Source organism: Gekko japonicus, unplaced genomic scaffold, assembly GCF_001447785.1.
Source record: "Gekko japonicus isolate JY-2015 unplaced genomic scaffold, Gekko_japonicus_V1.1 scaffold136, whole genome shotgun sequence".
NCBI classification, from domain to species: Eukaryota; Metazoa; Chordata; class Lepidosauria; order Squamata; family Gekkonidae; genus Gekko; species Gekko japonicus.
In genome coordinates, this window is record NW_015177012.1 from 944,524 (window position 1) to 972,328 (window position 27,805).

Here is a 27,805-nt window from a genome sequence, read left to right on the forward strand (position 1 = left end):
GCAGGAATTCAAAATCTGACACCCCCCCCACCACCACACACATACAGATGCGGGTTTTGGAAAATGTCCAATGGGTAAGACAGAAAGTGAAAGTACAGAAGCCCTGCCAGGAAGGAGGGGGGGGGGTATTTAGATAGCCAAGGGCATCCACTGAGCTGGTTGTGGCACCTATCTCTGAGAACATACAGGATTTAGTCATAGAATCATAGAACTGGAAGGGATCTCCAGGGTCATCTAGTCCAACCCACTGAAAAATGCAGGAAATTCACAAATACCTCTCCCCCACACACTCCCAGTGACCCCTGTTCCATGCCCAGAAAATGACAAAAAAACCTCTCGAGGTTCCCTGGCCAAACTGGCCTGGAGAAAAACTGCTTCCTGACCCCAAAGGGGCAATCGGCATTTCCCTGGGTGTGTAAGAAAGGGCCACGAGAACTAAGCACTGAGGCAACCCTTCCTGCCCTCCCTTCTCATGATCTGCCCAGAATCCCCATTGCTGTCAGATGGCCATCCAGCCTGTTTGAAAACCTCCCAAGGAGAGCCCACCACCTCCCGAGGAAGCCTGTTCCACCGAGGAACTGTTAAAACTGTCAGGAAGTTCTTCCTAATATTTAGCCGAAAACTCTTCTGATTTAATTTTAACCCGCTGGTTCTGGTCCAACGTTCTGGGGCAACAGAAAACAACTCTGTCCCACCGTCTATATGACAGCCCTTCAAGTACTTGAAGATGATTATATCACCGCGCAGTCGTCTCCTCTCCACGCTAAACAGAGAAGCAAAGTCTTTTCCAAAAGCTGTGTGTCCCCCCTAATGGGAAGGCGCATGAAGGGCAGAGCGTGTGGTTTGAAAGAGGCCAACTCTCTAGGAACGAGGTCTCACCTTGTTTAAAACTCACAATGGCAAAAGACAATAACATCGTAAATATCTTTCTGCGTGCAAAGCTGCTCTCGGTTCTGAACGTTCTGGAACGTCAGGGAGGGAACGACAGGAACGCTTCCCCAAAGCAAAAACAAACCAGATCTTGAGACCTGTACAACTCGCGGCAGTGGGGGTGCGCTGGTCAGAGTGTCGGAATAGGATCCGGGAGACCTGGGTTCAAATCTGCCCACCTGGCCTCTGGAGTCCCGAAAGCCCAGGTTTGAATCCTACTCTGCCCTGGAAACTCACTGGACAGCCTTGGCCTAGTCACGTTCTCTCAGCCTAACCTACCTCATAGGGATGTTGTGAGGAAGAAATGGAGGACAACGTGAGCTGCTTCCAGTCTACATTGGGGAGGAGTAGATAAGGTAAAGAGATAAAATTAAGCACATCTGCATCATTTTCTTTTTACATGTTCATGTTTCTGATAGTCACAGAAGGTCAAAGAGCAAGTTAAGGACGGAAATCCTGTTCCGCTCCCATGCTGCCAGGGCCTCCCGGGGGGGGGAGTTGCCCACTCTAGAGGACCCCAACCCACCAGCCCGGAACCTTGCCCCCAAAGTGCCAGAATCAGGCCGACATGCCCAATGCGATGATGTCACCACGCTGGGCACGTTGCCGGGAGACACTCTAGGGTTCGGCATTAAAACTCTATGGTACCATAGAGTTTCAAAGCAGAAAGCTAGTGCATCCCTCGACAGCGTGCCACCCAAGTCTCCCACAACTGCCATCCTGTCCAAAAGGTCCTAGACACGGAGCTTCCAACCCCTGCCGGATGCCAGGTAGGGACCTGGCAACCCTATTTATTGCACATCTTCAACCATGTTAAGGGAAGGGGCTGGTGGCTCAGTGGTAGAGGATCTGCCTGGCATGCAGAAGGTCCCAGGTTCACTCCCCGGCATCTCCAGGTAAAAGGGATCAGGCAACAGGTGACGGGAAAGACCCCCACCAGAGAGGAGAGCCACTGCCAGTCTGAGTCGTACGCAATACTGGCGTTGTTGGACCAAGGGTCTAATTCAGTGTAAGGCAGTTTTATGGTCTCATGGCGAGGGGCCCTGACTCAGCAGTAGAGCCTCTGCTTGATGTGCAAGAGGTCCCAAGTTCAATCCCTGGCACCTCCAGTTAAAAGAATCAGGCAGTAGGTGATGGGGAAGACCTCTGCCTGAGACCCTGGAGAGCCCCGGCAGTCTGTCTAGACCAGGGGTGTCGAACTCATTAGTTATGAGGGCTGGATCTGACATAAATGAGACCCTGTTGGGCCGGGCTGTGTGTGTCATAAAATGTAATGCCAGGTAGAGGAGATATAAACTTTATAAGGGACACAAACACAAAGGGTTTTTTCTTTACTTAAAATAAAAATATGCTCTTGCAATATTTTTTTTATTTAACAGTGTCTGATAACTGACACCTTTTGCTCTGAATCATTGCATCAAAATGCCTGTGCTGTTGCAATCTTGAGTATGCTGTTCAGGTGTGTATCTGTTAGCTGCAAACCTACGATGACGCAGCAGCAGAACCGGAAGAAGAAGCAGAAGACAGCCTGTTCCACTGCGGGCCTGATAGAAGCCCTCCGGGGGCCTGATCCGGCCCCCGGGCCGCATGTTTGACACCCCGGTCTAGACATTTGTGCCACATGCCACAATTACAGTTCAACAAAAGGAACGGACCTTGTAAAAGGCCACACAAAAAACCTCCCTTTTGCCCCAGGTCCCCAAGAAAGTTTACAAAAAAACACAACTGAAAACAAAAACAAACATTTTTAAAAAACCAAAATGCAAAAAAAAAAAAAAAAAAAACACCCCTAACTAAATAACTGCAGCAAAAAAGAGCACTGGTAAGAAAAACAGCAGGGAGGGAATTATCTTTTCTCTCCCATTTGAAAATAAAGGAGAGACCGTGCTTGCCGAAACGGAGGAAGAGGGAGAAGAGGAGAAAGAAGAAGAGCAGGAGGAGATTGGATTTATGCCCCACCCTTCACTCAGAGTCTCAAAACGCCTTACAAACTCCTTTCCCTTCCCCTTCCCACAACAGACACACCATGAGGTAGGTGGGGCTGAGAGAGCTCTTTCGAGGACTGCCCTCGAGAGAACATCTCTGACAGAACTGTGGCTTGCCCAAGGTCATCCAGCAGCTGCAGGTGGAGGTGGGGAACCAAACCCGGTTCTCCCACATTAGAGTCCGCGCACTTCACCAATACACCGAAGCAAAGGCATCCCCCAACGACAGGGCCACCACCGAAAAGGCTCCGCTCCCGGTCAACATCTGGGGAGGGGCTCTTCTCCCCATACATGCTGGACGTCCTCTGTCCCTTGCTTCCAGGGACGCCTGCCTCCCCTTCACTGCACATCTCGTTTCGCCCTCTCGTCGACTGTTCCACCACTGGCATTATTGTCTCCACCGTGCTACTGATTTCCTGCCATCTCCCCAGTGGTGTTTCTCTTCCCTCCCCATGCCACCTCCAAACTGCCTCCCCATTGTCCCTTCGGGAAATATTAGCCCGGCAAAGGCAGCCAGGTTGCTGGCAGAGCAGACAGAGGGGGGGGGGGGGGGGAATTACACTGCTCCAGGTCCAGATGATTAAGGGGATTTGGATGAAGTTCCAGAAACAACAATAGCAGCTTTCTGTGTTTGTGTGCACACGCAAATGCGCAGGGGGGTGGTTTTCACATCAAGCCAGAAAGCGGCTCCTCGTTCCCTCTACAAGGCCTGGATAAACTCAGAATGGCAAAGGAGATGGAAGTGGGGGGGGGGGAATCCTTAAAAAATGGTTTTGGAAAAGCCAGAAGGGTCGGACGCTTTACCCTTCTGACTTGTAAGCAGATCTGGTAATGCTTTCATCCTCGATGTTAAAATATCTTCCCGTTTTTCGGCTGCATCCAAGAAGCTAGCTCTAGTTTTTAAAACTCTCTGGGGATTTAAGTGCCTCTGTGAGAGTACCTGCTCCCAACAGATGGGGCCCCTCCCACCCCCCACCCAGTCAGCAAGGTCCTCCCTTTGGACTCCTTCATGCAGAGAGTCAGAAGAGCCTTTAAGGACAGCGGGGCCTTTTCGGCAGCAGCCCCCTTCTTCCCGAACACCCTGAAAACATTTTTTTAATTCTTTAACATAGAAACTCCTATGTTCCTCCCTTTCACAATAAGCAGCCCGATTTGACAGCATCCTTCTAAGACTAAACATAGCAAAAGACATAATTACCTATCATCAGCATACAAGAACACTGAGGGTGTTAAATACGGCGGCTTATCGGCCCCTTTTCCATTCTGCTTTTATGCGATTCACACGGACCTTCTTCAGTCGGCTGGTTTGATAACGTTTTGTAAACATCGCTGGTTTTATTTATTTATTTATTAAATTTTTGCCCCACCTTCCCAGCCAAGGGCGGCTCAGGGCGGCTTACATAATATCAAATGCATAATTTACAATAAAGCGTGAATAATTTAAATTAAAACAATACTAAAATCATGTAAACTATACAACTCAATAAGTGCTAGTAACATTAATTCCTGATGGCCGTAGTTGCACAATCCTTTTTATCGCCTTTCCACTCTTATTAACTACTGTGATTTAGACTTTCCTTGGTGTGCAGCTTTGGAAGCTAGTAAAATGCGGCCTATTAAGTTTTGGGAGATGATAAATTAGACAAGTCGGTCTGGTTGTTGTTTTTTTTAAAAAACCTATTACTGGAAATTATCTGCAGCTCATCTTAAGAGCCCCAACAAGAACAAACGTCTCTAGTCGACAAGGACTGCGCCCGATCGCCTGGGAGCAGTTCGCAACTGCCAGAGGCAAGTAGGCAAGATGTTCATTCTGAGCCTGGATGGATACACGAGAGCCCTCACCTGCACTCTTGAGGTGAAAACAGGTTTTACTGCCTCGGAGAGAAGGGCTCGTAGGCTGTTCCGAATTTCAAGAGATCCTGTCTACTCCGCCCGGGCTCCTAAAACATCCCAGCCCTCTTTCCGCCACTTGCAATTACAAGCATTGCAGGTATGCCAGCGGCCTTTGAGTGAACACTCGCATATTCCCTCCAGGGAATGAAGCACCGGACAGCGCCCTGCGAACACCCCTGCCACGGGGCAACTCCGGCGAGAAACTGAGAAGCGGGCGGAACCATCCTTCGCTGACAAGCCGAGCAAACCTGTTCCCTTGGTGGAAAAGAAATCCACAGCATGCGAACGAAAAGAGTTCGCCTTTGCCTCATTTCTCTGGGCAGAAAGGCCTGCTTTTCAGGGACAGGGGAGGATAGGAGAAACCCCACCCCCAAGTCTCCAGGAATTTCCCAACCCTGACTTGGCAACCCTAGTTTCTCCCCAGAGTGAGAGAGAAGAATTTGGTTGAGGCAGCTAGCATTCTCCTATTCTGCCCCCACCGCCCATCTCTGTCCTGTCCACGGTACAGTTTATGGATCTTTTCCAGTGTCTTCCCTGTTCTGGGCCCTCTTTTTTTTTTTAAGGTTTCCCTTGCTCGAAAGCCAGTCGAATCCAACTCTGGGGGCGGTGCTCATCTCTGTTTCCAAGCCGAAGAGCCAGCACTGTCTGAAGACGTTTCCGTGGTCATGTGGCCGGCGTGACTAGATGCCGAGGTGCACAGAACGCTGTGACCTTTCCACCAAAGCGGTACCTATTTATCTACTTGCAGTTTCTTGCTTTCGGACTGCTAGGTTGGCAGGAGCTGGGGCCAGAGACGGGAGCTCACTCTGTCAGGCGGCACTCGGGTCTCGAACTGCCGAACCACAGACCTTCCGGTCTGCAGCTCAGTGTCTTAACCACTGTTATGGAGCATGGGTTCGATTTTACCTGCTATTGCTATTTATGGTTTTATTGTTTGCTGGTTTTATGTCGTGAGCTGCCCTGAAGCCCATTTTTGGGGTAGGGCTGGGTATAAATTAGATAAATAAATAAGTTCCTGAAGAAAACACATCATGCACGGCTGGCCACACCGGCTACTAAACTGTTGATAAATAGAAATTAAACTAAGGTGGGGGGGAACCCACAAAGACCTTTGGAGACGAACAGAGCCAGGGATCTCCTATCGATCCTCCACCGCAGCAGATCCCAGTGGAACGGAGGTAGCTGATCCCTGGCAGACAACAATATAGAGTCGTCAGCCTGGAGGGGAAAGGCACACATGCGCCCGGGACGCCAGCCACATTCTGGAATGTTCTGCCCCTGTGCATGCACACTCACAAATACCAGACAGAGACCGTGGGAAAGCAACAGCACACCTTCTCCCATGTACGCCGCCTCACACACCACGCAAAGCGACGCCACGCACACCAACTGTGGCCACCGCACAAAGGCAGGAGCCGCTGACCGCTCTACCGGTGTTTGGCACACCCATGCCTCGGTGGCACCGATCTCCCACGGAGGCAAGTGCCAGCGACGGAACAAAACAGGTCCCCAAGATGAGGGAGAAAAAAGGGGGAGAGAGACTCACCATCTCGTCCAGGGCGTAGCGGAGGAGGCCGTGTTCGTACAGGATGAAAAACCGCCGTTGCCATTTCTGGAGGAAGGAAACACACGTGCACATTAAGGCGGGGAGGTTCAAAGTAGCGTCTGATTCTGCCCAGCTAACTCTTAGCCGATCAAGCTCCCACACATCTGAACCCGGGAGCAGCACCCAGTCGTAACCGATGTGTGAGGAGGCCAACACTGGTGGGTCCCTGCATGCCAAGTCTCCTTCCTGTGCCCAGAAGCAGGGTGCTCAAACCAGGAGCTTGCGATAGGGGTGCCAGCCTCCAGGCGGGACCTGGGGATCCCCTGGAATCACAGCTCATCTCCAGACTACAGAGATCAGTTCCCCTGGAGAAAAGGGATACTTTGGAGGGTGGACTCTAGGGCCTTGTACCCCCACTGAGATCCCTGTCCTCCCCAGGTTCTGTCCCCAAATCTCCAGGAGTTTCCCAACCTGGATCTGGCAACGCTAACCCCTATCTCACGCCAATGGCTAAGGGAAACCTGACAACCCTAGCTTGAGACAAGATCTCCAAAGAAGGGAAACCCCTGGCCCTGTGTCACTTCCTAACCCACAGGCAGTTCCTGACTGCCTAGTATTAACCAGCGGCACAGGAAGGAGACTTGGTATGCAGGGACCCGCCAGTGTTGGCCCCCTCGCACATACGACTGGGTGCTGCTCCTGGGTTCAGCCTCCCGGGCTCTGGAGAGTCACGAAAGCATCCAGAAAAAATCCACGAAAAATCCATCGTTGTTAACGATGATCTCCGGAATATTCTACCGTTTCGACAAGTTTCTTCTTCCGAACGAAGATGAAGAGCATGCAGCGTCTCTGGTCAGTTTTTCAACTGGTAAATACCATACATTTTCACTGAAGTATCATGACATTATTGGAACAAGAGTTTACAGTAGTTCTCAATGGACAAAATGCTGTGGAATTCCAGAGATCCTCGTTAACAACAACAACTCTATCACATTGTTATATTGTTTATTTTGTATTCACTTTTTGTATTATGATTATATCACTGCTATCTAAAATTTCTTCAGCACAATCACTATACAGTTTTCCCTTTCCGTGGATTTTTTCTGGATTATTTAGTAACTGTAACCATCATCTTGAGTGAGTCACGAAAGCAGCCTCATGCTTCTCCCAGCTCCTCCAAAGATATGAAAACTCAAAGCTCCCTGACATCAAGACATACTACCGGTTCACCAGCCTCAGGTCTGGCTTCTAGATTAGCATAAATTATACAGAGTGTGGATAGCCCTCCCCCCTTACTTTGCATAACTTATTCTGCGTTGGGAAAGTCAGAAAGAAGAACTCCAGATTGCAAGACTAGATCTAATGGGTGGAAATTACAAGGGAATTGATACCAGCTAAATAGCAGGAGAAACTTCCTAATTGTCAGAGTGGTTGAACAGTGAAACAGACTGCCTCGGGAGGTGGTGGATGCTCCTTCGCTGGACGTTTTCAAGCGGAGGCTGGACGACCATCTTGCAGGTATGTTGTAGGGCTGTCTTTCGGCTATGCTCCTGCAGAGTGCAGGGGGTTGGACTAGATGACCTGCAAGACCCCTTCCAACGTTAACATTCTATGATTCTATAACTCCACACTGTACCCTGAATCCCAGAAATCTTATTCAGCCACCTTACTGGCTTCTGAGGTCACAGGGGGAACTGTCCGCGTGTTCCTCGCTATCCACGAGGACTAGAAACTCGGTTCGTTCCACAAAACCGAACTTCGCAGGAATCTCAACTGTGTGCCGAACTCTACTTCCTCTCTGTGCTACCGCCGGAGAGCAACAGATACACAGGCCCTTGGTGCCGATCCGTTCGGGTTCTCCCACCACCACCACCTGTGGCTTGAGAGAGATACACCAGCCCTTCCCTTACCCGAGAGCGATGGACGGGGTTGTCGAAATCAGTGCCTTCGGGTGCCAACAAGAGCCACCCACCGTAAATAGGCTTGGCCTGGGGGAGGAGAAAGAAGAAAAAGGTCATGAGAATTTTTTTTTTTTGGTAAAATGGTACATCATTTTCTCCAGTGACACAAATTATGCTAACTACCAATTATGGCAGGGCTCCCCACCAACACCTTTCCTTGCACCCGCCAAGTGTTCCTGGGAAATGGGCGGAGCCATCTTCAGCTTTGGCCCAGCAAGGCTTCTGATTGGTCACGGGAAACTCGACTGCTTGTACAGATTTTTGTAAACGTCGCTTGGGCAGCAGCTGCCACCACAGCATGAGGACCTTTGCTACGTGACGGAAGGCCAGCTGCGGCAGACACTCTGTGGCTGGCTTCGCCTTCTGCGGCAGCCATTTTGTGGCAGCCATTTTGCAGGTGCGCCCGCCTTGCTGCGTCAGGATTCCAAAAGTGCCCACAGACTGAAAGAAGTCGGGGACCCTCTGGGTTAGGGAATCTGGTGCAATGCCCAGCATGTTTTCGGGACGGAAGGAGAAGATTACGCAAGGCTCAGAGTTCTGGGGTGAAATAAAATGCTTTCTTAGCAGGAGGGGCCCTGTTCGTTTCCAGCATCTCTAATTCAGAAGAGGGGTGGGGATCAGTGTTCCCTCTAAGCTGAGCTAGTGTGAGCTACCTCACAGTTTCTTAGCCTCCGGCTCACACACTGTTGTCTTAGTTCAGGAAGGGCAGCACCAGAGCAAACTAATTTATGCAGCAGCCAAATCGCTCGCTCACAACTTTAGTGCCGGTAGCTCAAAAAAGTAGAAATTTTGCTCACAAGACTCCGCAGCTTGGAGGGAGCATTGGTGGGGATATCAGAAAGCCGGCCTGCGGGGAAATAACAAGTGAGAACTCTGAGAGATGCTTTTAAAATAAGTCCAACAGGTCTGGCTCGGCTTCATGCCACATGTTAAAAAGGTGCAAGAGATCAGCAAAGAGAAGAAGAGAATGGATTTATACCCCGCCCTTCACTACCAGAAGGAGTCTCAGAGCGGCTTACAATCTCCTTTCCCTTCCCCTCCCCACAACAGACACCCTGTGATGTAGGTGCAGCTGAGAGAGCTCTTTCGAGAACTGCCCTTGAGAGAACAGCTCTGAGAGAACTTGTGACTGACCCTAGGTCACACCAGCAGCTGCATGTGAAGGAGTGGTTCTCCCAGATTGGAGTCCACACTCTCTTAAAAAATGTTATCATTGAGGTTAAGTATAAGTCTTAAAGGGCAATGGTCGCTTATGGGGCTATCAGCAACCTCAAACCTGTCTACATATTTCACTGGCAGATGGTATGGCAAAGTAATCGATTGTACTGGCCCGTAACGTTGACAGGAAAGTGAAGGAGCCACTGGATACATCCAAATAGGTACCATTTAAAACATGTAGATTAGCCCATGAGAGCAATTCCAAGAATTTAAGTCCAGATTTGTTAATAACCTTGTCCTTAGAGAGTTCGTACTAGCTCTTTTATCTAAGGCACCTGATCCAATTCTGGCATTAAAGTCACCACCAAGTATAAAATGTGAATTGGAAAACTGGGAAGTTAAGACTTCAATGGAGGCTCCTCTCTCTTAACCACTACACCAAACTGGCAAGGAGGGCACCATAGGATACAGAGGAAAACAAAACTTCTGCGTCAGTCTGCATAATTCCATCTGCCTTGGGTGCTGACAGGATCGGAACAAGCACTGAATTATCTCGCTGCTGGAGTTTGTGCCCACTTATTTTAGGCTTCTATCTGCCACCCTAAGTGGCTAGAAACTCACTTGGCAAGAGGGGGAAAAAAACACACTAGCGGAATGTCAGGATTCTGTCCCCGCGACCACTCACATCCCAAGCCCACGCAACAGCTGGTCACCCGCACTCGCAGCCTAACCTGCCTCCCAGGGTTGTTATGAGCATAAAACGGAGGAGAAGAGAACAGTGTGAGCCTCTTTTTGAGTCCCCGTTGGGGGAGAACGGTGGGGCATCAATAAGGTAAGTAAAGAAATTATACATCCTAGGTCATGCGCAGCCCTGTCCGCCTGTCGGGGCAAGGATACGCAGCTGGCAAAGACATTTATTTATTTATTTGATTTATACCCCGCCCTTCCTGCCAAAGCAGGCTCAGGGTGGCTTACACAAGAGTGTTAAAACACATAAAATCTGAAGTGTGGTACATATATATTTCCTATGCGACGGCAATCATAATCCCATATTTTCTTAACAAGAGTCAGCTGGTACAGACTTAGATGATACAAACAACCCCAGGGAGGCTTCAAGTTATCAAGGTGTTGTGGTCAAATGCCAGGCGGAAGAGCTCCGTCTCGTAGGCCCTGTGGAATTGAAGTAAACTCGGCAGAGCCCTGGTGTCCTGGTATCCGCTCACCGAACGGGAGAAAAGGAATTCTTACCGTCCTCCAAGGCCACACTTGTGGGACAGCAACAGCCGGAAAAGGGACTATCTTTTTACGGACACTTCTCTGCCTGGTTGCTTGGTGTGAATTGGAGTAAATACGAAACCCTTTCCTCCTTTCCTACTCCAAAGCAGTGATTCCCCAACACGGTGCCCACAAGCTCCATGACACCCAATTATGTTTCTTAGCGCTCACATCCTTCTTTTCCAAAGCAAGTAACCAAGCCTGGCTTTCCTTCCATCTCACTGGAATAGTGAAGGCTCCAGGAGGCACCCATCATAAGATGCCACTAGGCTGGGAACCTCTGACAGGGTTCCCCATGATGTTCTGATGGGTAAACTAGAGGAGTGTGGACTGGACTCTACGATCGTTAGGTGGAGAGGGCACCGATTGGAGAACCGCACTCAGAGAGTACCTGTCAATGGCATTTCATCTGAATGGAGGGGGGGGGGGGCCAGTGGGGTGCCACAGGGCTCGGTTCTGGACCCAGTACTTTTCAATATTTTTATAAATGACCTGGATGAACGTGTGAAGGGGCTATACATGAAATCTGCAGATGACAACAAATGGGGAGGAGCAGCGAACACACCAGAAGATACAGAATTCAATGTGATCTCAACACACTGGAAAAGTGGGCGGATGTGAACAAGATGCAATTTAACAAGGATACGTGCTGAGTTCTACATCTGGGTAACGAAAATGAGGAACATGCATACTGGATGGGATATACGCTTCTGGTAGCACTGTGTGTGAACAAGATCTTGGGGTACGGGTGGACCGAAAGTTAAATATGAGCAACGAATGTGATGCGGCGACAAAAAAGGCTAATGCGATCTTGGGGTGTATCAACAGAGGCATAACATCCAAATTGCAAGCTGTCACAGTCCCGCTGTACACTGCATTGGTCAGGCCGCACCTGGAGTCTTGTGTACAGTTCTGGAGGCCTCCCTTCAAAAAGGATGTGGGCAGAATGGAGCGGGTGCAGAGGAGAGCGACGAGGATGATCGGGGGCCTGGAGACCAAGAAGTCCTACGAGGAAAGGCTGAGGGACTTGGGAATGTTCAGTCTGGGGAGGAGGAGGCTGAGAGGGGGACACTATGGCTCTCTTTTAAGTATTTGCAGAGCTATTTTTGGGCAGGAACACACAGGAACGGAGTTCCGGCTGGCTTCAGAGTTGGCCGCACCACTACAACCAAAACGTCTCCGTGCGTGGCTACAGAGGGAAGGCCTGGAGAGTGACCCCCCTCGCGACTCGAAGGTGGGCAGGCCATGGGCCCCCTGGAAGGATCGGGGAGGCATTTAAATGACTCCCTGTGCCTTCCCTTCCCTTCAAGGGGGGGCTTGCCCAGGCAAGCTAAGGGAAGGCATGGGGGTGTGGTGTAATATGCTAATGAGCTGTGCTGTCAGGGGTGTGGCATGATATGCTAATGAGTTTCTGTTGTTGGGTGTGGCCTATTATGCTAATGAGTTCCTGCTGGGCTTTTTTTTTACAAAAAAAGCCCTGAGTATTTGTAGGGCTGTTACTGTTGGCAGCAGAGGACAGGACTCACAATAATGAATAATTGGTTTAAATTAAGGGTGGGACGGTACCGGCTGGATATCAGGGAAAGCGTTTTGACAGTGAGAGTTGTGCCACAGTGGAATCAGCTGCCCAGGGAGGTGGTGAGCTCCCCCTCCCTGGCAGTCTTCAAGCAGCGGCTGGACAAACCCATGTCAGGGATGCTCTAGGGCTGATCCTGCATTGAGCCGGGGTTGGACTGAATGGCTTTGTGTGGCCCCTTCCAGCTCTGTGATTCTAGGATTCCCTGACTGCCTCCACAACAGGCATTCTGTAGCAGCGTCCAGTACCCGTTTTCAAAGTCCCAAACATGAGCACGGAACCACCCAGGCTGGGAATCCCTGCTCTAAGCAACCGCTTTAAAAAGTGCTCCTCACGCTGCTGTATATTGACCCTTATTCCTTACTTTAAAAAATAATAATTCTGTGTTGCCTCCGTGGTTTTATTAACACCAAAAGTAAAGCAGGTTACCCGCAATAAAGTTGGTGGATACCTGCGGCCCATAAGCCGTGAACCGGGGAAGCTGAAACTGAGAGCCCAGGTTTTCTTTTGAAAAGTAAAAGTAGAAAACTATCCAAATAAAATCTAGCCACTGCAACTGCAAACCACAAACACAGAACCTGTAGCGCTGATTTCAGCAACTGCAACTCCCTGGACCTGCCTTACCAGTTACAACATTTCACAATAATTACACACACACTTACATATATGAGAAATCTATCCACACCCCACACCTATCAGAAGCATGGGAATTATGGGTAGATTTCTTTTCAAAAGAAAAGACTTGGTTCTTATCTGTCCTTTCACGGCAAGAAAAGAGCAAACCTTGTTAAAACAGGACAGGACAGGCTAGAAAGCTCTCTTCAAAACAGGCTTTTAGATGACCCAATTAAATAAAAACACAACTGACCTAGATATTTAGGGGCACTGTTGTATAGTGGTTAGAGCCGTGTAGTGGTTAGAGCCATTTTCAAATCCACACTGTGCCATGAAAGCTCACTGGGCGGCCATGGGCCAGTCACACAGGGTTGTAGTGAGGACAGAATGGAGAAGGCACAAAAACCCAGGAAGGAGGAGGAGGAGATTGGATTTATTCCCCGCCCTTCACTACCCAAAGGAGTCTCAGAGCGGCTTACAAACTCCTTTCCCTTCCCCCTCCCCACGACCGACACCCTGTGAGGTGGGTGGGGCTGAGAGAGCTCTGGCAGAAACTGCTCTTTCTCAAGAACACCTGTGCCAGAACTATGGCTTGCCCAAGGTCATCCAGCAGGTGCAAGTGGAGGAGTGGGAAATCAAATCCGGTCCTCCCAGATTAGAGTCCGCTCACTTAACCACTACATCAAACTGGCTTTGCGTTTCCATGGGGCAGAAAGGCAGGGTATAACTGGTGGAACCCTCTGCCAGAGAATATTTGCACCCTGCGGGATTTACTATCTTTCCGCAGGGTATGCAAGGCAGTTTGTTCCACCAGGCATTTGATTGAGGACACTGACGGGACAGTATAAAATCTGGCACACCCCCCCCACCCTCCGCAACCCCCTCCTCCCCCGGGCGGCCTGTGGAAATTAAAATCTCTCTTTCCGCCATCTTGGGAACAGGGTTCCCTCTAAGCTGAGTTAGTGTGAGCCAGCTCACAATTTTTTAGCCTCTGGCTCACACGTTTTTGTCTCAGCTCAGGAAGGATGGCTCCACAGCAAGCTAATCTATGCAGCAGCCAAATCACTTGCTCACGACTTTGATGCCAGTAGCTCACAAAGTAGAATTTTTGCTCACAGGACTCCACAGCTTAGAGGGAACATTGCTTGGGAAGTGTATTTTTTTGTTTTAATTTGCTGATATGCTATAGGTATTTTAACGTTGGTTTTCACTTGTACTATTTATTGTACCTGTGCTGTTGTAAGGCGCCCTGAGCCCTGCTTGCAGGAACGGGTGGCTTAATAAATCTAATTTAATAAATAAAGTAAAATAAAATTTTAAAAAATTATCCCTGCTTTTTGGACCCAATATGGGGTGAAAGGTAGGATTTAAGTAAATAAAGTAAATAAATAAGTAAATAGGATAGTCCGACACTAGCACTACAACACGCTGGCATATTGTTATGTATTACAGGCTTTTTAAAATTCAGGTGAGTAGTTGTGTTGGTCTGAAGCAGGGTGTGGCCGAACTTGCTCAGCACAAGAACCACATGGAATAAATGTCAGATGTTTGAACGCCGCAAGACATGAACAAATATAATATGCACATTATTATTTAAAAATATGCAGATTAGATTTTTTATGAACATTAAATGAGACTGCCAAAAACAAAAGGTATAAAAATAAATATTGATAATGATATTTATTTGTCAGAGAGAGAGAGAGAGAGAGAGAGAGAGAGAGAGAGAGAGAGAGAGAGAGAGAGAGAGAGAGAGTAAGCTACAGAGCCCTCCCCCGGCCCCCCGGCCCAAAACAGTCCAGTGGCACCTTTAAGACCACGTTTTATTCAGGTACGAGCTCTCCCTCCTCTGCGAGGACAGATCTGCACGTTCCCCCCACCCCAATAGCTAGCAATCCAAAACAGTCCAGTGGAGCCTGAGCGGTGGGTGTTGCCTTCTGACACACTTCCGGTGATGTCAGGGGATGTGGCATATGCAAATAAGTTGTGCTAATGAGTTATGCTAATGAGCTCCTGCACCTCTTTTTCTATGGAATGACCCCTGGACGGGCGGGAGGGAGAAAAGGCCTGCCTCCCCTTCGCTTCCCCAGCCGGGAGCCGCACAATATGTGTGAAGGAGCCGCATGTGGCTCCCGAGCCGCAGTTTGGCCACCCCTGGTCTGAGGCAACAGAACGAAGTTTGAGTCCATCGGCACCTTTAAGACCAACAAAGTTTAATTCTGGGTATAAGCTGATGAAGCGTGCTGATGAAGTGTGCATGCACACAACAGCTTATATTCAGAATTAAACTTGTTGGTCTTAAAGGTGCCACTGGACCGAGGCATTTTTAAAGTCATATCATCCCCCCTCCCAAAAAAGGCGCAAACGATAATGACTCTTCCTTTGGTATATGCAGCTTAAAATCCTTATTCGTGCCTAGAGAATCCCCACCAAACGTACCCATGCCAGTTCTGCCACTCCCTTCTCTTGTGCTTTTAGGACATAATTTATTCAACCAGAGCTGCTTGACTAGACAATTTCCTGTGCTTCTGCAACCCTATCACACCCCAGCGGAGCACTGCATTCAGGGTCAAAGGTTTCTGAACAGCCTATTTTAAGAAACCAAGTTCCCAGCCCTTAAGGATGATGCATGTTTGAAAGGGAAACCTCAGAAGACAGAGAATGAACGGAAAGGATTCCTAGTGCTGGGGGGAGGACAATCAATGTCCTTGAAGTTGCCTTATACGGAACCAGACTCCCGGTGGTCCATCAAGCTCATTCCCCCCAACCCCAGGATTTGTGTGCGTGTGCCTGGAAGTCATGGTTGACTTATGGTGACCCCTAATGCAGACTGGACATTTCAGACAGGTGTCTTACTATTGCCTGCCTCTGTGCCCCGGCCCTGGTATTCCTTGGAGGTCTCCCATCCAAGTATTTGCCAGAGTCGGCCCTACTTAGCTTCCCAGATCTGACAAGATCAGGCTTGCCTGGCTATCCAGGTCAGGAGCATAAAGGTCATTCTTGTCTACACGGACTTGTCTACAGAGTGGTGTGAGAAATTCCACTGGGGGCTGTGGTGACTCAGTGGCAGAGCAACTGCTTGGCATGCAGAAGGTCCCAAGTTCAATCCCCGGAGGCATCTCCAGTTATAAAGGACCAGGCAAGAGGTGATGGGAAAGACCTCTGCCTGAGATCCTGGAGAGCTGTAAAGAGAGGCTGTGGCTCAGTGGCAGAGCATCTGCTTGGCACGCAGAAGGTCTCAGGTTCAATCCCCGGCATCTCCAGTTAAAAGGACCGAGAGGGAGGGGACAGGAAAGACCTCCACCTGAGACCCTGGAGAGCTGTCAAGAGGGGCTGTGGCTCAGTGGCAGAGCATCTGCTTGGCATGCAGAAGGTCCCAAGTTCAATCCCCGGCAGCATCTCCAGTTAAAAAGGACCAGGCAGGAACCTCCCGCCTGACTCTGGAGACCTGCAAAGTGGGGCTGTAGCTCAGTGGCAGAGCATCTGCTTGGCATGCAGAAGGTCCCAAGTTCAATCCCCGGCAGCATCTCCAGTTAAAAATGACTAGGCAGGAGCTGATGTGGAAGACCTTCACCTGAGACCTTGGAGAGCGGCTGCCAGTCTGAGTAGAAAATACTGACCTTGATGGACCAAGACTCTGATTCACTATGAATCAGCTTCCTGTGCTCATGCAGAAGGTCCCAAGTTCAATTCCCGTCATCTCCAGTTAAAAGGATCAGGTAAGAGGCGATATGAAAGACCTCCGCCTGAGACCCTGGAGAGCGGCTGCCAGTCTGAGTAGACAATGCTGACCTTGATGGACCAAGGAGGTCTGACTCAGTAGAAGGCCTCTTGGGGAAGCTGCGCTAGTTCAAGGCACCCATAACTGACAGAAGAAGAAGAGGAGGAGGAGGAGGAAGAGGAGATTGGATTGACACCCCACCCTTCATTACCCGAAGGAGTCTCAGAGCAGCTTACAAACTCCTTTCCCTTCTCCTCCCCACAACAGACACCCTGTGAAATGGGTGGGGCTGAGAGAGCTCTGACAGAAACTGCTCTTTTTCAAGAACAGCTGTGCCAGAACTATGGAGGAGGAGGAGATAGGATTTATACCCCACCCTTCACTACCCAGAGGAGTCTCAGAGCAGCTTACAAACTCCTTTCCCTCCCCCTCCCCACAACAGACACCCTGTGAGGCAGGTGGGGCTGAGAGAGCTCTGGCAGAAACTGCTCTTTTAAGCAGAGCTCTGACAGATCGTGATAGAGCAGCACTGTGGAGAGGAGACCCAAACCCAGGTCTCTCACAGTCCAAAACCCCTCCATCTCAACTACTAATAGAGAATGCTGGCTCTTCCAAGATAACCACGAAGATCAGAGATCTTTCCATTTCCCACAAAGCCACGTAAACAACAACAGGCACTGCCAAGTCAAGAAAACTTTGTGCATCGTGTGGCTTTTAATTGACTAACCAATTAATGCACACATAAAACAAACTGACTGGGGACGACGGACTTAGTTAACATCCAGTTCTGCAGAAAAGAGATCGGCCAAGTCAGTATGCATAAGTCGGCATATGAATAAAACAAGAGCGACAAAGGAAGTTTGCACTCCTGCGTATCTGATGGAAGCGCGGATGCGAGAAAGCTTACGCTGGAATAAATTGCTGGTCTTCCGAGGCGCCGCTTGCGATCCTGTTGGATTCTGCCTTGGGCGCAAAGATTGGTATCCATCTACACAGGCCTCGTTTCCGAGGCGTGCAGAGGAATGTCTCTTCTAAGGTCCCACCTGTGGCTTTTGTTCAGCATTTGTCACGTCCAACCAAAGAGGCACACCCTTTGAAAAAAAGTCGTTCCCCCAAACCTATTAACTAACCGAGCCTCAGAATCGTCATTCGTTGCAAAATAATCCCCTGCATCTCCCAGACATGCAAGGAAATGCTTTATTTTTGCCGTCAAGCCACGCCCAACTTTCAGCGACCCCACAAGGTTATCAAGGCGAGAGGTGTTGGGAGGTGGCTCACCATCGCCTGCCTCTGCCGGAAGCCCTGGACTGCCTCAGTAGTCTCCCACCCAAGTACTAACCGGGGCCGACCCTACTTAGCTTCCGAGAGCTGACGAGATGGGGCTAGCCGGGGCTGTCCAGGTCACAGCATGCACTCTCGATACACACCTTGATTTCAGCACCTGCCTCCCCCAGAGCCTTCGAGGTGCTCCTGACACGACCACTCTTCCCTCGGATCATGGCTTCCCCTTGTGAGTTCCCGCAGGTCCTTCCAGAGGCTCTCCCTTCCGTGCGAGGTTCGGCCGATGCACCTTCTCCCAGCAAGGCTTCCAGGATCTCCACCCATCCACCCACGCAGCAGTCTACCAAACCCTCCTCTTCCCCACTCCCTCAAAGGGCGAGGCACCTGCCAGTCTCTCTCTCGGCACACCGCAAGAATCAGGACAAGGCGGGAGAGTCCCTTCCCTTTGCAAAAGTGCACCGCGCGGCTACCTGCGGGCACGTCATCCTCGCCAGCCGACTCTTAACATTCCTATTTGAAATCCCGTGGTGCAGGAGAAACTATCAAGGAGAAAGTTTCAGAGGTTCACAGGATACCTTAGAGAGCAACCATATTTTCGGGGCATAAGTTTTCGGGAGTCAAAGCTCCCTTCGTCAGATGCACGTAGGAATGAAGAACCTTGAGCTCTTATATCCTGACTCCCTTAGCTGCAACACTGCTCCCATATTCTGACCGGGATATAAAGGCTCAGGGGTCTCTGTTCCTACTCGTATCTGACCAAGGGAACTTTCACTCCCGAAAGCTCATACTCCGAAAATCTTGTTGGTTTCTTAAGGTGCTACAGGACTCGAATCTAGCCCATCAAAGAGAAAGTGGGTCGCTTCTGGCTCATAGGTGCTATGAATCAGGGCAAGTGAGAATATCAAAAGACTGAGTTCTCCAGAAGGAATGCACAGAGGAAATTTATTTTCAGAAGGACAACTGTGTTGGTCTGCAGTAGAAGAGCAAGATTCGAATCCAGTACCACCTTCAAGACCGACAAGATTTTGGGATGTAAGCTTTTGAGAGTCAAAGCTCCCTTTGTTTATTTATTTCACTTTTACCCCGCCCTCCCCGCCAGGCGGACTCAGGGCGGCTTCCAAAAATTGGTAAGCAATATACATTTTACAGTAATAGAATAAAGAACATCATTTAAAAACATAAACAAGTCAATATAAAACATTTATTCGATGGCGATAAAAATAAAGTGCAGTTTAGGGACACATTCAGCGGTGCCACCGCGCTAGGTCATGTTGGATCGGAGTTCACACAGGGCACTGCTAGTAGGACGTCACTCCTAGCGGAACGCCTGCCTAAAAAGTTCTGTTTTCACGGCCCTGCGGAACTGTGACAAGTCCCGCAGGGCCCTGATCTTGGCAGGAAGCTTGTTCCAATAGGACAGAGCTACAAACGAAAAAGCCCTAGTCCCGGCTGCCATCAACCTGACTTTCTTTGGGCCAGGGAGGGCCAGGCGGTTTTGGGATCCTGATCGCAGTGCTCTCTGGGGAACATACGGGGAAAGGCGGTCCCTCAGGTAGGCTGGTCCCTGACCATAAAGGGCTTTAAAGGTCAAAACCAGCACCTTGAAGCGAATCTGGAATGCTATTGGCAACCAGTGCAGCACTTTCAGCACAGGCCAGATGTGATCCCGTCTAGGGAGACCCATCAGCAGCCTGGCCGCCACATTCTGCACCAGCTGCAGCTTACGGAGTTGCACCAAGGGCAGCCCCATGTAGAGAGCATTGCAGTAGTCCAACCTCCAGAGCATAGATCATTGCGTTTGAGGAAGGGAACCACCTGCCTAATCAGCCGAAGATGGTAAAAGGCTACCTTGGCAGTGGCTGCTACCTGGGCCTCCATTGTTCAGGAAGCATCCAGGAGCACTCCCAAACTCCTGACCCTCGGAGCTGGCACCAGCGGCGCCCCACCGAGGGTTGGGAGTGGGATCCCTACCCCCGTACCACTCCGATTCATGCATAGGACCTCCGTCTTCGTCGGATTCAATTTCAATCGACTCAGTCTAAGCCATCCAGCCACGTCCTGCAACGCCTGGTCCAGATCTTCCGGGGTAGAGTCAGACTGACCGCCCAACATCAGATAGAGCTGGGTGTCATCCGCATATTGGTGACAGCCCAGCCCATGCCTCCGGGCAATCTGGGCAAGGGGGTGCATGTTAAATAACATTGGGGAGAGCACTGCCCCTTGGGGCACACCGCACACTAGTGGGTACCTTTGGGACTGCTGCTCCCTAATGGCCACCCTTTGTCCCCGACCTTGGAGAAAGGAGACAAGCCATTGCAAGGCAAGCCCCTGAATTCCCATGTCGGCGAGGTGGTGGGCAAGCAGCTGATGGTTGACCCTGTGAAACGCCGCCGACAGCAGCACTGCCGCCCCGCCCCAATCCAGATGTCTCCGGAGGTCATCCGTGAGAGCAACCAGTACTGTCTCTGTCCCATGGCCTGGGCAAAAACCGGACTGGAAAGGATCTAGCATGGAAGCATCATCCAGAAAGCTCTGCAACTGTATCGCCACCACCCTCTCAATTAACTTGCCCAAATAAGGCAAGTTGGAAACTGGCCGATAGTTGGCCAATGCGGCCGGATCCAGGGATGGCTTTTTAAGGAGGGGGCGGACCATCGCTTCCTTGAGAGCCCCCGGGAACGGTCCCTCTGAGAGGGACTTGTTGATAATATCCCTGAGAGTGCCTCACAACCCCTCGCGGCCAGCTTTAATTAGCCAGGAGGGGCACGGATCAAGGCTGCAAGTGGTTGGGCGAACAGTTGATATCAATCGGTCAACTTCCTCTAGGCTGAGTGGACTGAAATAATCCAGAATGGGACCAGAAGACGTACATGGAGCCTCAAGTCCACTCACTGTCTCAACTGTGGCGGGGAGGTCAGAGAGAAAGCTTGTCAGAAAGAAACGTTTAAAACTGCAACGTAAAACAGACATGGATTCTCATGAACGCGTTAAAACAGGAATATGTCCTCTGTTAGGGGACTTTGTCACAAATGCCACAAGCTACTAAAATTTGGGAATGTCTTCTGGATTCCAAGATAGCAGCATGAAAAGCAGAGGTGCCCTAGCTATCAGGCATGTAGAATTTCCCAGTTTTTCTGCCACGACGCCCTCCTCAATTAATACACGAGAGGCTTTCAAAATGACTGTGCTGCCTTGCTGGGCATTCGCCAGGCTCAGCAAATTCATTTCCGTCTCTTCCCAGCAAATTGCCCATCGGTCATTTGAAAGCAGGGAATGCAGCACCCTTCCCCACACCCACAAAAAGTCAATTTGGTATAAGAAGTTTAGCCTGGTTTGAATAAATCTGCATAAAATGGGTACATGAGTGAAATGCTAGTGCCAAAGAAAACAAAACATGTACTTTGTTTTTATACACGCTACGGCAGGCACAGTCTTGGAAGACTCATCTTGGAAGAGGCATTCCTCCAGATGGAGGGAATGCATCTTCCAAGATGGCACCTGGTATCCAGTTACTACAAATTCTTTTATTAAAACGATCACATTTTTCTTTTTTAACTAATTTCATTAACCAAGGGTGCCTTTTTGTCTGTCAAAAGTTCTACTAGTGTTTCATTAAAAATCCCTTTCCTTTTGGACACCAACCTACCAATAACCAGTGTGTATTTCCCGATCAACACGGTTTGAACAACCACCGGTATCTTTCACCTCTTGCCGTGAAATTTGGTACTAGGCAAAGCACTTGAGGAGGAGGAAATCACTGTTACTCTGGAGAGGCAGCCAGGGGTCATTTCCTGCAGGAGCGCATAGGAGCGGCACTCCGGCTGTAAAGAGCCCAGGGGGTGGACACATGCAACAAGCCCCACCCCCTGCTCCCAGCAGCCCCGGGCCACGAGGAGGAAGTCTCTTTCTTTCCTTCTCTCCCTTTCCATTCTTATTTCCTCTCCTCTTTCTCTCCTTTTCCCCTTCTCTTTTTTTCTCTCCTTCCTTCCTGAACAGATCTGCGCGTTCCCCCACCCCCCAGCTAGCAATCCAAAACAGTCCAGTGGCACCTTTAAGACCAAGTTTTATTTAGGTACAAGTTCTCCCTCCTCTGTGAGAACAGATCTGCACGTTCCCAATAGCTAGCAATCCAAAACAGTCCAGTGGAGCCTGAGCGGTGGGTGTTGCCTTCTGACACACTTCCGGTGATGTCAGGGGGGGTGGCATATGCAAGTAAGTTATGCTACTGAGTTATGCTAATGAGCTCCTGCACCTGTTTTTCTACGAAATTACCCCTGGATGCGGCTAATGGGTAGGGGTTACTCAGAGCATAAGGAGTTACCCAAACAGAGGAATTACCTACAGAAACTATGAAATCATGCCCAGAAAATATCATATAGAGCCATTCACAACATTCTTCCGCACAGCTGTCAAGATCAACCTAATAGTGGACACACATCGAAACTATGGTAGAAAAATGTTACATAAATACGTTGAATAAAATAAATCTAACTTCTCCTCTCCAAAAGACACATGGTTTGCTATTTCGTATTTCCCGTTTTACTCGGAAGTCCCTCCCACTCCACCAATGCAGCTCTTCATTCTGGGCACCACTAGGATTGCTAACTCTGGGTTGGGAAATTGCTGGAGATTTGGCGGGTGGGGGGGTGGAGTTTGGGTAAGAGACGTGAAGCCACAGAGCCGATCCTCTGAAGCTGCCATTTCGTCCAGGGGAACTGACACCTCTAAGTCTGAAGATTGGTTGTAATTCTGGGACAACTCAAGGCCCCGCTGGCGACCCTAGTTACTGCTCAACAACCACCTCTTCTGTTTGCACACACCTGCCCCGATACGCCACCTGTTCACCATCCTCAGCTGCCCCTCCACATGGTCAGATTATCTAAAACAACAGTAATGTGCTTTCCTCCCCAATCAATGTGTAAGTTGTCTTAATTTGTATATTGCTTAAATTTTAAATTGCAATGGCCATTGGCTACACAATAAATTTTACTACTACTACTACTACTACTCCCAGTCAATGGGTCTCAATGCGACTCGTGCCCATTTGACAAAAATACAATCCAAACAAACGACGGACCTCCAATCGCAAGCCACCAAAAGCAGATTGGGAAAACTCTACCCGACACAGCCTCCGAAATCCCGCAAGGTGGAGGTGGGTTTCCTCATGCTATCCTTGGGATGCCCGTTCCTTAAAAATGGGTGCAGCTGTTGAGCAAGGCTGAGTCAAAACTGTTCTCCCTGACCTGATTGGAGGAATTACTATCAACTCCCAGTCTGACCTTTGGCTCTGTCTTGGAGGCGTGCATAAGGGGAGGCCGTCCCACAAGGACGAGGGTCCCAGGGGTCCGTCGTGAAGGCCTTTAAAGGTTAACGCCAGCATCCTGAATTGAACATGGAAGCCAAGTGGCAGCCGATGTCGCCATTTTAAACTCCCGGTGATGTGTTTGAAATGTTTGACCCCGTAAGTCAAACGATCTGTTGCGTCCTACAGCTTCCATATTGTCTTCAGGGACTCCCCCGAGGGAGGGGCGATCCCTTTCACTTGTTTTACATCGCCATTTATTTTGCTCGCCTTATCCTGCTCGTATCGCTGCTACTTAATATTTTAGTTTTTTATTGTGCGGGCTGCTCGTCCCTGGAGCGTTTAAAAAATATTATACAGCATCTTATTACTTGACTTTATCGTTTTCCATTCTGGAAACTGCCCCACGAGCAACGAACTTAATTAACTAAACCGGGTGCGCTGCCAGGGACCCAGGTGAGGGCGGTGAGAAAGAATCCCTTTCAGCTCCTCCCAGGGGGGAGATTTTAATCAAACCAAATTACCTATGGGAAGAGGGAAGCAACCCTTAGACTCCACCTCAGAAGTTGCTGCTAGCACCCCCTGCAAAGGGTTCTCAGTGGGAGGGCCTCCTCTGTACCCTGGTGCCACCACTGAGAAGCCACCGAAGGGCAAAACCAGAGGGTGCTGGCTCTTTTGCCACGGCCCTTCTGGCTGGAGATCAGGCAGAAGGCAAGTATTTGTTGGGTCGTTTTAGGGAGTAGGACCTACGGGTGGCGCTCACCGGCGCTCAGCTGTAACACACTCGCTTCAGGCAAACCCCGAACCTGCCTCGAAAACCGAGGTAGCAGAAAGCAAGAGAAAAAATATAAATGATTACAAAGCCAATCATACACCCACACAAACAACAGTGGTTATTTATTAAATAAGGAACCTAGGCAGGAGAGGCACAAAATGGACAGTTCGAAATGAAGAAGTAAACTTGGTGGATGGTACGGAGAAAAAGATGGAGAATTCTTTCCCCATCGTCAGAGAACTTAGTAACGTAAGTGAACCGCATCGACAGAAAGGTCAAGATGGAAAAAGAAGGTTTGCTTCTCGCCGACGGCTAACGCGCATGTAGCTCACGAATTTTGCAAAGCTTTTTTTTTTAAAAGCTATCACAAGCTGTGTGCCACGAAAGTTTGCCGATGGAACCTCCAGCTACAAAGGCAGAATACCAGACACTTCCTCCCGCCTAGGAGCCTTCCTCACCAATGGCTCCAGGAGCAATGCTTTGGGAGTGGCCGAGTCGTTCACCCGAGTTCGGGGATGCCACACAGGAGAAGACCTGGACCGATTCTGCTCCCACACGGCCTACACAGTTGTCGAGACTGACATCAGAGGCCCTTGGGGATGTGTGACACCACACCTAAAGCAAGATGGGCAGGTGATGACAGACGGGGTCTTCTCTGCAGTGACACCCTGTTTATGGAACTCTTTTCCCCCTCCAGAGTGGATCAGCCAACGTGGGATCCGTGATCCTCCCAGGACCAGGTGAAAACCTGCTGTTTACCTGGCTGTTCCTTTCAGCATGGATATCTGGCTTGCATTGTGCGGAATGGGACGGCAAGTTTTACCTCCCGGTTTTAAATTGCTGTGCTCTGGATTCTGTAAAAAAAAAAAGTTTTCCTTTTTGTAAGGATGGCCCGGGCTAGCCCGATCACCTCTGAACCACCGAATCACCTCTGAACCAAACACCAAGGAAGTCCAGGGTTGCTACGCAGAGGCAGGCAAGGGCAAACCACCTCTGAACATCTCTTGCCCTGAACTTGAGGGCCCACACAAGCCTGATCTCATCAGCTCTCAGAAACAAAGTAGGGCCAGGCCTCTTTAGTACTTGGTGGGGAGACCACCAAGGAAGTCCAGGGTTGCTACGCAGAGGCAGGGCAATGGCGAACCTCCTCTGAACATCTCTTGCCCTGAACTTGAGGGCCCAACACAAGCCTGATCTCATCAGTTCTCAGAAACAAAGAAGGGCCATGCCTGGTTAGCACTTGGATGGGAGACCACCATGGAAGTCCAGGGTTGCTACGCAGAGGCAGGGCAATGGCGAACCACCTCTGAACGTCTCTTGCCCTGACCTTGAGGGCCCACACAAGCTCGATCTCACCAGCTCTCAGAAACGAAGTAGGGTTGGGCCTGGTTAGCACTTGGATGGGAGACCGCCAAGGAAGCCCAGGGTTGCTACGCAGAGGCAGGCCAACAGCAAACCACCTCTGAACATCTCTTGCCCAGAAACCCTGTGGGGTTACCATAAACCAGCTGCAACTTGAAGTAACTTTCCACCACCAAAGAGAGAAGGTGGCACGGTATAGCCAGTCTCGGAATCTATGCAGGGCTGATACTTGGACGGGAGACCACCAAGGGAGACTCTGCAGAGGAACGCAATGGCCAGCTACCTCTCGTTCTCACCTGCCTGGAAAGCCCCTTGCTGGGGGGGGGGGGGGGGGTTTGCTGTAAATGTGGAAGACGCCAGGGCCCAAAACACAGAAGTTGGCGTTTAGACAGTCCGCGGCCTCTTGCACTGAATGGGTTTGTTTTTAATTCCCTTTGGCTGTCCAGCCGGCCTCAAAGCCAGAGGGGGAAAGCTATGACACGAGGAAATGGAGAGGAAATGGCCGCCCCGTTCAGTTTACATGAAACTGTCAAAGAGCGGCAATGACATATCCCAGGCATCCATCTGCAGCCACCAGATCGCAACTGGCAAGACAATTCGACATTGCTGGTGACGTCACCCTTTCTTGCCTCTGTATGGGTAGCTCAGTTTCTCTACTGGCACATCAGAAGGGGTTTTTTGGTGGCTACCAGAACTCACCCGAAATTCTCAATTATGAAACGTGAACTGAACAGGGCGGCACAGAGCTTTCTCTTGCAATTAGCATTACACTTTCAAGTCTCAGGGCTTTTATTTATACTAAAACAACCCTGTGAGGCAGGTTGAAGAAAGTTAAGAGTCCAGTGGGCACCCTGAAGACCAACAAAGTTTTATTTATTATTTGTGTGCACCCACACTTCGTCAGACGAGGAAATGGAATTACAGATCATAGTTATATGATCTCTTGCCTAGAAAGAGGGATGGCTTGTTAAATTAGCATGCAAAATAGCGAAGATGTTTATAAACAGATTAAAAGAAGGACAAGCTCGGTTTCTGGTAGGCTGCCATTATTCACATAAGAATATAAGAGAAGCCAGTGGCCCATCCAGTCCAACACTCTGTGTCACACAGTGGCCAAAAATACCAGGTGCCCTCAGGAGGTCCAGCGGTGGGGCCAGGACACTAGAAGCCCTCCCACTGTTGCCCCCCCCCAAGCACCAAGAATACAGGGCATCACCTGCCCCAGTCCAAGAGATCCTATCTATATCTTGTGGCTAATAGCCACTGATGGACCTCTGCTCCATATGCTTATCTAATTCCCTTTTGAAGCCATCTAAGCTTGTAGCCGCCACCACCTCCTGTGGCAGTGAATTCCACGTGTTCATCACTCTTTGGGTGAAGAAGGACTTCCTTTTATCCATTCTACCCCGTTTATCCCCGACTGCTCAGCAATTTCATTGAGTGCCCACGAGTTCTTGCATTGTAAGGCAGAAAAGGACTTCTTTCTCAACCTGCTCTTTCCCATGCATAATCTTATCAACCTCGATCATGTCACCCCTCAGCCGTTGGTTCTCCAAGCTAAAGAGCCCTAAGCGCTTTAACCTTTCCTCATAGGGAAAGTGTTCTAACCCTTTTATCATTCTAGTTGTCCTTTTCTGCACTTTTCCCAGTGCTATAATATCCTTTTTGAGGTGTGGTGACCAGAACTGTATAACTGTACTGAGATTGGGAGAGGATGGCACGAGTGGAATCAACGGTCTAAAATTATTTCTCTATCCAAGGGCCCAAACTCTACCCAAGGGCCTTGACCACCATCAAGTTTTTGAGAAACTGATCTTACTGGGATTCTGCACTTCCAGGACTTGGGGGTGCCATCAGACAGAGCCAAGTTGGAAACAGAGAGAGCTGTCCCACAGGACGACACAAATTGCACCCTCTAAGCTGTGGGGTCTTGTGAGCTAAAATTTTACTTTGTGAGCTACTGGCATTAAACCTGTGAGCGAGCGATTTGGCTACTGCATACATTAATCTGCTCTGGAGCCATCCTTCTGAGTGAAGGCAAAACTGTGTGAGCCGGAGGCTAAAAAACTGTGAGCTGGCTCACACTAACTCAGCTTAGAAGGAACACTGATGACACACAAGAACCTCTGCTAAAAAATCCCCGCTGAAACAAACAGAAGTGGCACGAGAACAATGCAACAATCCGGCATACTTTCCACTCACTTCGGTGTGACTTTGGTTTTCCTTCTCCCCACCCCCGATTAATGAATAAAAGGGGTATACAACCGAGATTTTTCATCGTGGGCCATCCCTGCCAAATTCATCCGATACCCAAGCCTTTCCAAAAATCAATGGGACACGAGTCTTGCACCTGAGTCCACAAGAGTGACTCAGCCCCAATGTGTCTTCAGCAGCCCACGGATCCCATTCCACCTTATTTGCGGCACCA

At 49.7% G+C, this 27,805-nt stretch overlaps 1 protein-coding gene across 6 annotated transcripts in view; it reads right to left on the reverse strand.

The window, feature by feature from the left end:
• MPRIP (myosin phosphatase Rho interacting protein) overlaps positions 1-27,805 on the reverse strand; it is a 164,581-nt gene that overhangs the window by 120,708 nt on the left and 16,068 nt on the right. For 5 of the 6 annotated variants that reach the window (XM_015427658.1, XM_015427657.1, XM_015427654.1 and 2 more), the window contains exons 2-3: positions 8,265-8,342; positions 6,355-6,420 (exon numbers count right to left, since the gene is read on the reverse strand). In XM_015427658.1, coding sequence (XP_015283144.1) covers positions 6,355-6,420; positions 8,265-8,342 — 144 coding nt within the window. Of the gene's footprint in view, positions 1-6,354; positions 6,421-8,264; positions 8,343-18,084; positions 18,237-27,805 lie in introns of those variants that run through there. The other variant, XM_015427656.1, reaches the window with a different exon arrangement.